The following is a 12,644-nucleotide window of genomic DNA, read 5'->3' as shown; positions in this document are numbered from 1 at the left end:
CAGAACTTTGACTGGTTAGTGTTCAACTTAAAGACATACACATGAGGGGATACTGCTTTGAAAGTATGAACCTAAAAAGCCTCACAGCTCCCTACTCTTATTATAAATGCATTCAGGAAGATTGATGCTCAGGTGCAACTCCTGATTCAAACAATTTTCATCCGAAGAGCAATTTATCCAAACACAGCTGTCACAACATGATTTACAGTAAACACACATCACAAAAAGAGATTAAAGGATAGTAATAAGCAGAGAAACAGCATGAGCAGTCCAGACATGGAGAAATGGTGTTGATGCTCTCATTTGGTTTTATTATTGGCATTCAAGTGGATATTAAGTGTGAGTCAAGACTTTTCTCCATGGGTTGTTTTCACTGAATCTTACTAATGCTTAGAGGAATCAGGGTAACTGCAGTGTCTGTGTGACTGTGATTGGTAAAGTAACCTGGGAGCTTGAAGAGCCCTCAGAGGCCCGCTGCGGATGGCAGTGTTGGCATTCACATTGACGTGAGCTCCAAAGCCTGGGAATGCCGTGGTTACCAGATGGCCGTGGCAACAATCTTCATTCCTGTAACTCACCTGGCTGAGTAAAGACTTCCTCTAACCCGGTGCCCACAGGAAACGGTCTCCACTGCACGTCTGTCTTCTTTACTTCTGCCAAGACTCGCTCTTCCATCCTCCGCTAGAGTCTCTGAAGTCAGTTTCAGAAAGGAGAGAAAAAAGAGGACACTGATTTGGGCCACAGAGGCTACAAGGGATTTCTCAAAACAAGACTGCAAGATAGAGAAATTTGATGTCCCTACATTAACCACTGCCAGGTTGTCGTTCCTCCACGTGACAGCCTGTTGAGGAATGACTCATGCTGCTTTCTTATGGTCACTCTGTAAACAGTTCATCGTGAATGTCCGAGTTTCAGTCACCATTTCAGTCGGAGTGTCTCCTCAGATACACTACCATCCATAAGAAAGCTTTTTATCATTGTTATGCTGTTATGCACCGAAGACTCCTTCCTTTAAAGGATTATTCAAATTCATTCTTTTGAAATTTTCCATGTTTTGTGGAGCAAGACTCTAACAAGTTAGCCCTCGGGTGTAAGGAGAAAAAGTTGTGGCATATTCTCAGCCAATGCATAAATGCATATTATATTACATTATTGTGTGTTGTATTGATTTATGTTGATTTATGATTCTTGAAAATACAGTATGTTTGTGAGTTTTTTCCTTTTTTTGGCTGTTTGTTTTTGCTTCAGGGTAGAGTGCAGAAGTGAAACCCCAGCATGACAATGGCATTATGTGCAGAAATGCGTGATTCAGCTTTTGGAACAGTTTGCAGACAAGAGTGACATTTAGTTTGTGTCTTCTCTTTCTTCACACTTTTTGTTTTCTCTGCTTTCTATGCCCTCATCTCCTTCCTGACAAAGGTTACATAAAATCAATGGCAAGCAAGCAGAATCAATGACGTCTGAACAGAGGTTCTCTGCCTTATTTATCTATCTGATTTGTTTGGCTTCACAGAGTGTGTTAACCTTATCTAAAGGCATTTGGCAATGCTGAAAAAAAAACTGTTGATCTTATTGATAGTGTATGCTAATTTTAAACCATACGTTCAGGACTTTGTATTGTTTCTTAAGGGTTGCTAGTGTACACAGTGGATTGGATTTGGTCATTTTTCATTTCATCTCTTTCATCTGTTTCCCTCCCTTTGTTTTTCTCCAGTTCCTCCGGTCATCCGAGTTTACCCAGAGAGCCAAGCCAGAGAGCCGGGTGTTACTGCCAGCCTGCGCTGCCATGCTGAGGGCATCCCCAGCCCCCAGCTGGCCTGGCTGAAAAACGGCATGGACATCACAACTAAGCTGTCCAAACAGCTCACCCTGCAAGGTACAGAGGAGTCAAGAGTTCACCCCTCACTGCATGCACACTCAAACATTTTTATTCCTGTTAGTGCAACTTGACATCACTATTTTTTATCTACTATAACACCGAATAAAATTGTAAGTGGAGCTTGGCAATTCAGCTTAAAACTAGGTCAAGATAACTGTTCAGATATAACTCAGCAACAGTAAACAATAATGTTTCAAATAACTGCATAGAAGGATTGGGCTGTGTCCATTTTTCAGTACTGTTAAACCTTCCCAAAAGTTCACAGCAGTTTTATGGTATTACTGCCACGTGTTTAAATACTACATTATTTAAGAAGCAGGTCTGGCCAAGCACTTTCTGGTGTACAAAAGCACACAGAGGGAGCACCTCAAGTATTTCAGTCAGTCTTTTTACAAAATGTGACTTGTCTGTAAAAGAAACGCTTATTACAGGGGCAGTGGAAATGATTTTTTGACAGTGATAGTGATAGTTGCAGCATTGTTTTCACACTTCACTGTTAAATGTAGCTACATCAGAGGAGATCAAATTAAGTTTTGTCTGAGTTTTTCCAATTTGAGCAATCCTAAATATGCATTGTCTTTTTGATCCCCATCTTTCCCTTCATCACAGAGGGAATATGAAAAGTAAAATAAAATACTATAATTTTTTTTTCTGTTTTCTCAAACAAGTAGAGTTTTTTGTTACCAACTTTACTGCAGTCTTTCTTAGTGTCATGCAATGTTGCTTTGACATGTCTTATCATGTCATCCTGTCTTGACTGAGAGGCCTACCACCCCCCTGCTGTCTGGCAGCTTCTTGGGTACAGCATCCCAGGTGTGGGGCAACATACACATACTGTGCAGAAATCTAAGGCATGTGTGGGCCAAAATTTAAAGGCTGAATTATGGTGTAGATGTGGCAAGTAAGTCACCTGAGAGCACCATCAGGCAGGAAGGAAGATTTACATAACCTCTTATCATGTTCTGGATGTCCTTGTATATTACCAGGCATTGGAAAGTAATCTGTTGAAAAACTAACAGTCCACACTTATAGGGCAGAGTAAGGGGTGGAGGTAGTGAGAAGGCACGCCCTAGGGGTACCATTCAGGTGCGTAGTAGGGTTGCCATGAGCCCCTGGTGTGGCTGTGGATGTCCCAAGGGCAAAAAACCATCAGCAGTCTCCTGGCGTTTTATCGGGGTGATATACCCTTTTAAAGAGGGTTGATGTGGCTGATTTTGTTCAACTCTTTCTTTGATGAATCGTGTGCACTTTCCAGATGTTTACTTCCCTGATTCTTTCTGGTGTTCCTTCTTGCGTATGCCAAATGGGCTTCCTGTTTCTCTTATGTATGTTTCATATAAGAAAAACAGGGATGCCTCAGACACTGGCTTTTTTCCTGCATGTCTCTCCTCCACTGTCTCATCCCTGTTTCCGACTCTAGCCACGGTCCCCTTCTATGGCTAACCAAAGCTGCACAAGGTCAGCTGATAGGACAAGTCACAGCAACAACATTGGGTGACTCTCCTGAGGAAGTCTGTAAAAGTTAGCTGTCAAAGCATGTGAATGTAGCAAAAAACTCCTCTGTCTACAAGGAAATAGAGAAAAATCATAGTTTGTGGACACAGATCACTTTTCATCACTGATTCACTCGCAGGAAGAAGAACTAGAGCATTTTTAACTCAAAGTGCCATGAATCTTAAAGGGATACTTCAACATTTTGGCAAATTCGCCCATTGCCATAATCCCTATAGTCTTAGTAATAGGTTCATTTCCTTTAGTTGTCGGTGCAAGCTGTTTTTAGATCTGGGGGGCTGATATGCCAGCTGCTCAGCTAACGCTATAGAGACCTCCAGTATTTCCGGCTTTCCCTCATCAAACTCATCAAATACACAATCCAACAACTCCAAAACACACTCGTGGACAAGTAGTGACCTGCACATTCACCACGCTATGACATAATCATGGAACATTATGAGACAAAGTTGTTTAAGAGTAAAACGCAGAGCCAGAACTACACTCACAGTAGTGAGTGTAGTTCACAGTTGATACTACACAGTATCAACTCAAGCTTTTTACTCAAGTAAAAGTTAAAAGTACTGGTTTCAGAACTACTTAAGGTATAAAAGTAAAAGCAATGTAAGGGGGAAAAATTTCCATTAAGGACAAAGCTTAGGCCGCGCCACAGAGGCATATAGTGCACTCTCCCACCTCCCCTAAAAACATGTTTCTAAAGGCCATAATGACTATAATGTTAACCTAAAATGTTAATGTTGAAAAGCTTGGGATGCACCTATTTCAGCCGCATTTATGCCCATTTAAAATGAACACATTTTAGTACAATGCAACTACATTCAAGAACCATATATGTGTATTACCAACCTCCTTGCTGGTGCTTGGTACATCTGCTCTTTCCTTGCTGGAGTGATTTGTGTCATGTGCGCAGGTGCGATGGATCGCGTACAAACCAATAGGGTGTCAGAATGGTATTATGTTTATACTTCTCATCCAACCACAATCAATGACTTAAGAGAAGACCGCAGAACAGTGCTTTGCCATGATTCACAAGTAGCTTTCAAGCACGTCTAAATTGTAAGTCTTTTTGATAACAGGTTTGTTGTTGTTTGAACACCCCCCCCCCCCCACACACACACACACACACACACACCCCCACCCACCCCCACACACACACACACCATTAACATGAGTCCTGTCATCACTTTTAAAGCATCAGGCAGTGGTGGTACTTCTACAGAAGAGACACACTCTCTTAAGACATTTGTTATGAATATTACACAGCATTTAATATTAAATTATATCTGAAACATTTTTCAAGGTTTCAGAGGTAGTATGATGTTGAAAAAGTAAACTGGCACCTCCTAAAGAGTGAAGTTGTATCATCTGAGATTGATTATGTAAGTTGTTTTATAAGTTCTGTTTTCTTTCTGGCCCTCCTCACAAATATTCAAGGTTAAATGACCTTTATTGTTCTTTCAACAATCAGTGAAGCAGAATGCTTTTCCTGTGAAATTGTACACAAAAGCACTTAACCTGAAATCTGTCCCAGTGCTCACTGAAGCACAGCATGTGGCATACCTGTGCCAAGCTCTTTCTTTGAACTCCTACCTTTTTTGAATTCTCCCCAAAACAAACCTCTCACCTTCCTTCCTAAAATATTAGAGAACTGTTATGTAACAGAAAAATGGAAGCAGAGGATGGTAGCATGAAAATTGCCTTTTATCTCTTTCTGGAAATGCAAACTGTGTCTGTTTTTCTGTTCCCTCTCAAGCTAATGGCAGTGAGGTGCACATCAGCAACGTGCACTTTGAGGACACGGGCGCCTACACCTGCATCGCCAAGAATGAAGCTGGTGTGGACGAGGACATCTCTTCGCTATTTGTGGAGGACTCTGCACGTAAAACCTGTATGTATAAGTCATGACATTGGTGTCTGTTTTTAGTGAAAGGATAATGGAGCCATGCAAATGGGACTCTTAATAATTTATCCTGTCAGTTTTAATAGTTTATATCCTGTGATGCAATGATAGAGCCTCTGCAAGGAAATAATAGTGATACTATCTTTACTCTCTTAGTATCCTGCTCTAGAGGCAGAACAATTGTTCATGCAGCCCTCCATCAACTCAGGAAGACATTTAAGAGTTTCACTTTGCATCTCCTCTTTGACCTGATACACAAGGGCTTCAACCAAAGCTTTTTTGATAAGCTAGTGTATGCAGTAAGAGTTAGAATTACTTGCATAGGAGTAGAATGACCTGGGGACCTCTGGTAATTTAGGAATAACCTCTCTGCATCAATGCTGGCATGAGCATTCACTCTGGAGAAGAGGTCTATAATTGAATCTAATGTAATACCATTTCTCCTTAAAAACATAGAATGGCTGTATGACAGCGACAATAGATAAAACCCACTACATTCTTGCTTTAAATTCTATATGAAAAGGCTAAGTAAACCATCTCATATTTGCAGGTAACAACGCCTTAAAGTACATTTACTGTTAACCACTGTTTCCCCTAAACCTGTGGTTCTCAGCTGGTTGGACATTAGAAGCCACTACAATCTCCTTGAGACAAATCATGACCCAAATTTTACAGCTATAGCCACAAGTATTTGACAAAATACATTCAAGTCTGGACCTAAGATGGAACAAAGGCAAAATAAACATACATGTTTTAAAAGTACATCATTACAAAGGATATGTATGCAAAACTTTGTTTTTTGGGAATTGCATGGACATTTTTGAGGCCTTATGTCATTGTCTTGTTATCCTGAGAGAAGAAGAAGATAATTAAGTTAAAATCTTTAGAAAACAACCAAAATGTACTCATTATCACAGGGAACTAAGTAAAATAGAATTTATGGATATACTGTATGTCCACTTAAGGCTTCCATACATCATAGACTTTTTGCCACTACTTCTCCCAGGCACACATTCACAGCTCACTAGAATCAACTCTGTGGCCCACTTTTGGGTCCCCACCCACAAGTTGTGAACCACTACCCTTATGATATCAAGCCAGGCAGCCCTAGAGTGCTGATCTTATTTTTCTTTCTTTAAAAGTGTTTGATTGCCGTCCACACTCATATAGTGGTGAACATTTTCCTTTTGCTTTCTCTGAAATATACTTGTTAAGGTAATATCTGATAAATGTAGGTTAGGGTGCATCTGCAAGGGATCAAAGAGAGAGATAGAAAGGCGTCCACTGTTACATCACTCCTGTTAATGTGGTATGACATTGTATGCTTGAATATGTATTTTCTTAGCTTTTGTTCTTTCGTTTTCTGGAGTTGATGCTGTCAGTGTTATACTGCACACTGTTAATTTTGAATGGTTGCAATACACATCAACAATAACGCTCATCCATGTGGATCAGCTATAGTACTAACTTAGTTTTCAAAACAGGTGTTGTGTTATTTTGGTGATTTTAAAATGTTAAGCAAAAGAATATTGACATAAGTTTAAGCAGCTAAACAGAAGTGATAAGAGGAAGGGTTGGAAAAGTGTTCTGTTTATCACGAGAAAAGAGGTGCATGTGATAGTAAAACTGAAAAGTAATGGGTTGCACAAATAGTTGTTTCTAAACAAGTATTGCAATACATTTTAGAAAGCACATGATAAAAATTCTGTACATGTCAAAACCCTGGTTTGCAATGACTGTCATCAGAGGAATTTCTTTTGTGTTGAATTTGGGCTGGTGTAATTTTCCATCCATCCATCCATCCATCCATTTTCTGGAGCCTATCCCAGCGGTCACTGGGGAAGAGGCAGGGTACACCAGTTAATTGCAGGGCTGACATACAGAGACAGACAACCAGGTACGCTCACATTCACACCTCACATGTAATTTAGAGTCACTACTTAACCTACCGAGCATGTTTTTGGTGGTGGGAGGAAGCCGCAGCTCCTGGAGAGAACCCACGCATGCACAGGTGGAACATGCAAACTCTGCACAAAAAGGCCTGACCGGACCTTACCACATGATTTAACAGACAGACATCCCAAGCAACTCTTATGAATGTTAAGCTGGGCATACACTGTGTGATTTCAAGTTGACTCTATGACAGTCGTGCCAAAATGTCAGCTTACACTGTGCAACTGAAACATTTATGATGTATGACCATCACGCACAATCTATGTTCTCACACTTCACAGTCCAATGGTTGTGCACTACCTGAGTGTTCAAACTGTAGAGTAGTCTGGACAGACTGATAAAAATCTGTGGAGTCTCGCGAAAAAGTCTCACATACTGAGGTTGAAGTCGTCTCCAGTTATTTCCTCACTCTCTCCTTATCGCTTTCTCTGTCCATCACACACAAACACAAACAGCATCACCACCTGTGTCAGTTAGGGTAGTAACATTACCTGCTCATTTATTTCCTTTATTATAGCAGGGGTGGGGTTGAGGCATTAGAGTGTCATTCCTGTTGCTGTGATGATTTTAGATACTGTTTGACAGTTCACGAAGGAAAATATACCCTAAAGTTGAGGATTCTGCTGGCTACTCTGCTCTCCTTGTGAATGTGTGGAGTTGTATGAACAAAATATCAAACATGTCAGAAATCCATCCCACCAGATGGGAGAGGCTATGATCAGGCTGCGGCCGGCTGACATGTCTCCATGTACACTGCCCGACAAACAACAACTGATCTGAAAGTCGCCGCAACTTCTCAGTGAGTCGTACAGTGTACACTCTGCTTTGGGGGTCCAAAGTTAACTTATGTAAATAGGGCACCAAATGATGATTAACATAGAATAAAGAAATCCACTGAATGTGAAACATTCATCTTTTTCTTTTGGCTAAGATCTTAAGGTTTGCTTTTTAAATCCTTGTTAACAGAATACCTTTTAGTTGAGGACGGTCATTTCACGAAAAAGATCTGGCCATATTCTGATGCCTTTTCCAACTATTTTCTGATGAGACTTTCCTGAACAAGTTGGTTTGTTTTAAAAGTATAATGTTTTTATCAGTTACGCAAGCTAATTAGTTGTAAAGTTTGAATTAACTCATTAACCTCCTACAATTTCAGCAAAATGATTTAATTAAATCTCCTGTCAGGCTGCACATCAGTAATTTCCTGCAGGGATATGAACTGATGAAGGTGGTATTTGGTCTCAGCTGTCTACTGCCAATATGTCATATTAGTGAAGTGACACAAGTAACCTTCTTATTCAAATTTGGCATTATTTTCTAACACAAACAACTTCCCCTTGCTCCCCTCAGTCTCACATGGTAATTAACTCTGACCTTCTCACAAATGTCAGAATCTGTCTTTGGGCTTTAAGTCCAGTTGTTAGTTTGTTGGACTTTCCTCCAGCTAATTAGGATTCCCCAACATGTCTAAAAACATTGCAGTCAAGTCACACAGCTCACATGTACACAGTCACATACCTCTGACAGACCTGACATGCTAAGGTGTCAACCCCCCACTATAACGCCTTCTCCATGCAGCCTGTCATGCATCACAGGATGGAGCACAGTGAGGTCAGAAGTCACTTGTGGGCTTTGAAGCTTTTGAAAGTCTACCAGGGGCTGAAATGCTAGGAGGACTTGGATGTAGCAGAGCCTTTTTAGAGTGAGCAGCCCCACAGGAGAGGAGTTCAAAGGGATGTGAGCAGACAGCCTGACGTGGCTGCACTACTGCATTATGGAAAGTAGACAGAATAAAAACAGACTTTACTATTCTGTGTGGCATGAATGTACATGACCTACTCCAAGTTTCCTTTGAGAATGAAACCTTTATTCACAAAATAGTTAAGTGAGCAAATAGAAGGTCAATGTCAATTTTCCATGAACTGACAGTCAGTGTGTGCTCAAGGCTCCAGGCTAATGTTGGCTGCAGCCTTCAACCACTGAGACCCTCATCTTTGCCACTTAAAATATACGTCCTGACAAAGAATAGAGGCCAGATGGGAGAGTTAAGATAATATTTTATGAGCAGTTCATGCTTCTTTCCCACGAACAAATTTAAAATATATAACATGTTATCATAAATTACAGCCTTTAACCTAATTACATCAACATGTCACACTGTCCCAGAAACCTCTAAAGGATGCTGGCTTTACTTTAGAGTAGGGGTATGATGAGATCAAAACGCCATGGAAAAATCAATCTTGCTGACACTAGCATCAGCTCTCTTTACAGAAAACAATACAAACTGGAAGTTATAACAGATCACAAAGATGCCCTGGACACTTTAAAACTGTTGGTGAGAAAGCTAATGAAGAAACGGAGCTGATCCAAGATCCATTAAAATGACTGCTCCATTCCCAACCCCCTCCTCCACATGCACTACTTGGGGCTGCACATGATCCACCTATGCATAATAAGTTCATCATAACAGTCCGAAATGATGAAATGCTACTGCTGGAAACCTGTGCAGTCTCCACGAGTTCGTGTATGCGCGCAGAGTCGCTCATAGTGCTCCACTATTAGCACCAAAAACCCAAGTTCTAGCCCCAGATTAAAGATCCCTGTTTGTTTTCTGACAGCAGACAGAGCAGAGACACACACTCGATCATCAACGCACACACATAACGCTCATCTGTGCGTCATGTTCAACACTGTCAAACACAATATGAGAAAAAAAGACCACAAAACGATAAAATAATCTATTTCTCTAAATTACAGCAAATGTGTTATTGACAGAAAGATTTCCATTGAGTGTTTTAAATATGGATGTCCTTAAAGAGGAAGGGAAATAGTTTAATTTTACTGATGCAGCTCTTTATATTTTCAGTCTGTTGTAAACAGTTTTAAAATTTCTTTCAAAACAATCTTAATTCTTTAATTATATGTAATTAAACGATATTGAATATAATCATTGTAATTGTAGCGATGAGTGCATAGTGTAGTAAATTAAAGATGAGGTAGACTGTTAAAATGAAAGGTTTGATTTGAAGAGTGTTAAAATGTACAGTTTGAGTCAGAGTTAGACAAAACAAACTGTTTGGAAGCATTGATAGCCTATTTAGTACAAGAGGAGTTAGTTTAAACATTTCTAAATAGACCTGAATGCTGTGCAATTATGACTTTCAGTTGTATAAAGGACATATCAGCCACCCATGTATTTTTTTCCAAAATAGAAAAAAATGTAAAATCTTGTCTTGTCTCGTGAGATAAGTGTCTGGTCACTTTATAGGCATTGACAAACTCCTTGAAAGGACATAGAAAAACAGAGGCAGCAGCTTGATTTTGAAAATTCCTAAAGACACAGTAATGTTGATCAAGACAGATTTACAAGTGAAAAAAGTACAAAATAGCTATATTGTTGTCATGATTCAAGAATTTTAAATCAACTTGGGCTTGAAAAGTGCTTTTCAAGTAATCTGACTGCTCAGTTTACTCATTTATTCCACATTTGCACACTGATAGCTAAGGCTGTGGAGCATCATTATTAAATAATCTCATTTATAATCCATCCATATACATTGACTCATTACTGACACAGCAGTGGGGGCAAACAGTGTTAAGCATCTTGCTCAAGGACAAATCAACATGTGAATGTAGAACCGGGGGATCAGACTCCCAATTTCCAGTTGACAGACAACCAACTCTATCTACTGAGCCATGGTCACCCACATTGCTTTTTAACTTGGAGGTTGAATAATTGCTAATTTGATAATGCTGTGTCTTCTTTGTTAAATTGGCATGAAGATTATCTCACAAAACGGCCGTTCTGAAATATTCAGTAAAAATAAACCTAAGATTTTGAAACATATCCCAAATCAAATTAACACTATTACAGCCCAGATGAGGAAAATTTAATAAGCAGAGTTGCAGGTTTTGTTTTGGCATTCAAGCTTTTAAAAACGGTGTGTGAAAGTGAGCCTCCCCAAGAGAAAATAATATCCTCTGTGGACCCTTAGCCTCATAAAAAATATACTTTAAACAACTACATTTTCAACCATCTATGCCTCATTTCTAACAGTTTTATTTTTAACAACTTTATATTTTTTATATTTTGGTCTACATTTGTCTTTAAACATGCATCTTTCCTAGGCAATCAGTTATTTGTTTCAGTAATGAGTTTATTGGCTATATTACCAGATCATTATGCTCTATGCTCTAATTTAGTGGAAAACTTTGAGGTTGCAACAATGCAGCTGATGCAGGATTGAATAACAGTAGATCATCCACCTCCTTTAGCCTTGCTTGGTTCTTGCCTTTGATCATTGTCAGTGCCAAAAAGCTGCAGAGGCTGTCTTAGTGTGCTAAATGTCTCAGTTTAACCTGACACGCCCAGTTTCACACATCCATCTGGGAAAGCTTCAATAGGAAATGTTTGGGAAAAGGCAGAGGCTTTGAAAAAAAACTCGGAGTGTGATTGGATGAATGCTCTGTCAGTCACATCTCTACGGGCCAATCAGAGGAACAAAACTCCTGATGTAGCCGATATCGAGCTGCGAGTACACAGCTACCGAGGAATAACGTGAAACATGGGGACTATAGACATGTAAGTACTCGACTTTTTTTTCATTTTTGAAAAGAAAACAACTCACTGCTGTTCTCTGTTCTTTTTTAAAGAAAGAAATGTTGTCAAGTTCTGATAAAACTGGCGCTTTAGCAGCATCCACGCTAAGCTCTTCCGCTAATCACACCGGCCTCTTGTGTCTGCCTGTTTACTTCACGACTCCGCCGCGCCTGAAAGTACTGCGCCTCATCGCTGGTTGGTCCTGTCACTTACTAACCGGGCCCAAACGGTTCAGTAAATAAAATAAAAACAAACACTGCAATTAAAATGTTTTTGTTGATTGGTTAAATGAAGTGAAAATGTCGTATCATGAAGCCATGAAGTGGCTGCTAGCAGTACAACATGAATATTGGTGTCAGGCCTTGTGCAGGGTGCGATGTTGGCTGCTGCACTCAAGCTTGCAGTTATGGTGATATATTGGTTGCAGCCATAAAAATGGGATGCAGACGACTTTCAGATGCAACAATAGGTATTAAATATGCATCTTATTTTTTTTTGTAAATCAGATAATTAGGTTGTGGTAATAATCTTTGAGTTTGATTGTAATATTCTTATAAAAACTGGTATAGATATTGGGTGTTAGAATTAATTTCCATACTTTTGTGATAAAGTTAAGGAGGTTGAATTTGATCTGATGGTTAGCTGATGACCATATGTCCTGAGAGCACTGACTGGTTGATATGGAATAACGAGTGAATTCATCTGTTTGAGGTTTCAGTGTTGGAGAGCGAATGTTTTCCAACCACTTCACAGACAAACCAGACTGAATCTCGTCTTTGATCATGTTTTAATTTAGTTGG

At 39.8% G+C, this 12,644-nt stretch overlaps 1 protein-coding gene across 2 annotated transcripts in view; it reads left to right on the top strand.

Annotated features, from left to right (window-relative positions):
• fstl5 (follistatin-like 5) overlaps positions 1-12,644 on the top strand; it is a 314,218-nt gene that overhangs the window by 233,765 nt on the left and 67,809 nt on the right. For both annotated transcript variants that reach the window (XM_041797754.1, XM_041797753.1), the window contains 2 exons: positions 1,715-1,876; positions 5,145-5,279. In XM_041797754.1, coding sequence (XP_041653688.1) covers positions 1,715-1,876; positions 5,145-5,279 — 297 coding nt within the window. The remainder of the gene's footprint in view (positions 1-1,714; positions 1,877-5,144; positions 5,280-12,644) is intronic.

This window comes from Cheilinus undulatus, linkage group 10 (genome assembly GCF_018320785.1).
Source record: "Cheilinus undulatus linkage group 10, ASM1832078v1, whole genome shotgun sequence".
Taxonomy (NCBI): Eukaryota; Metazoa; Chordata; class Actinopteri; order Labriformes; family Labridae; genus Cheilinus; species Cheilinus undulatus.
The sequence above is the reverse complement of the archived record's forward strand: the minus strand, read 5'-3'. Positions and strand labels throughout refer to the sequence as shown.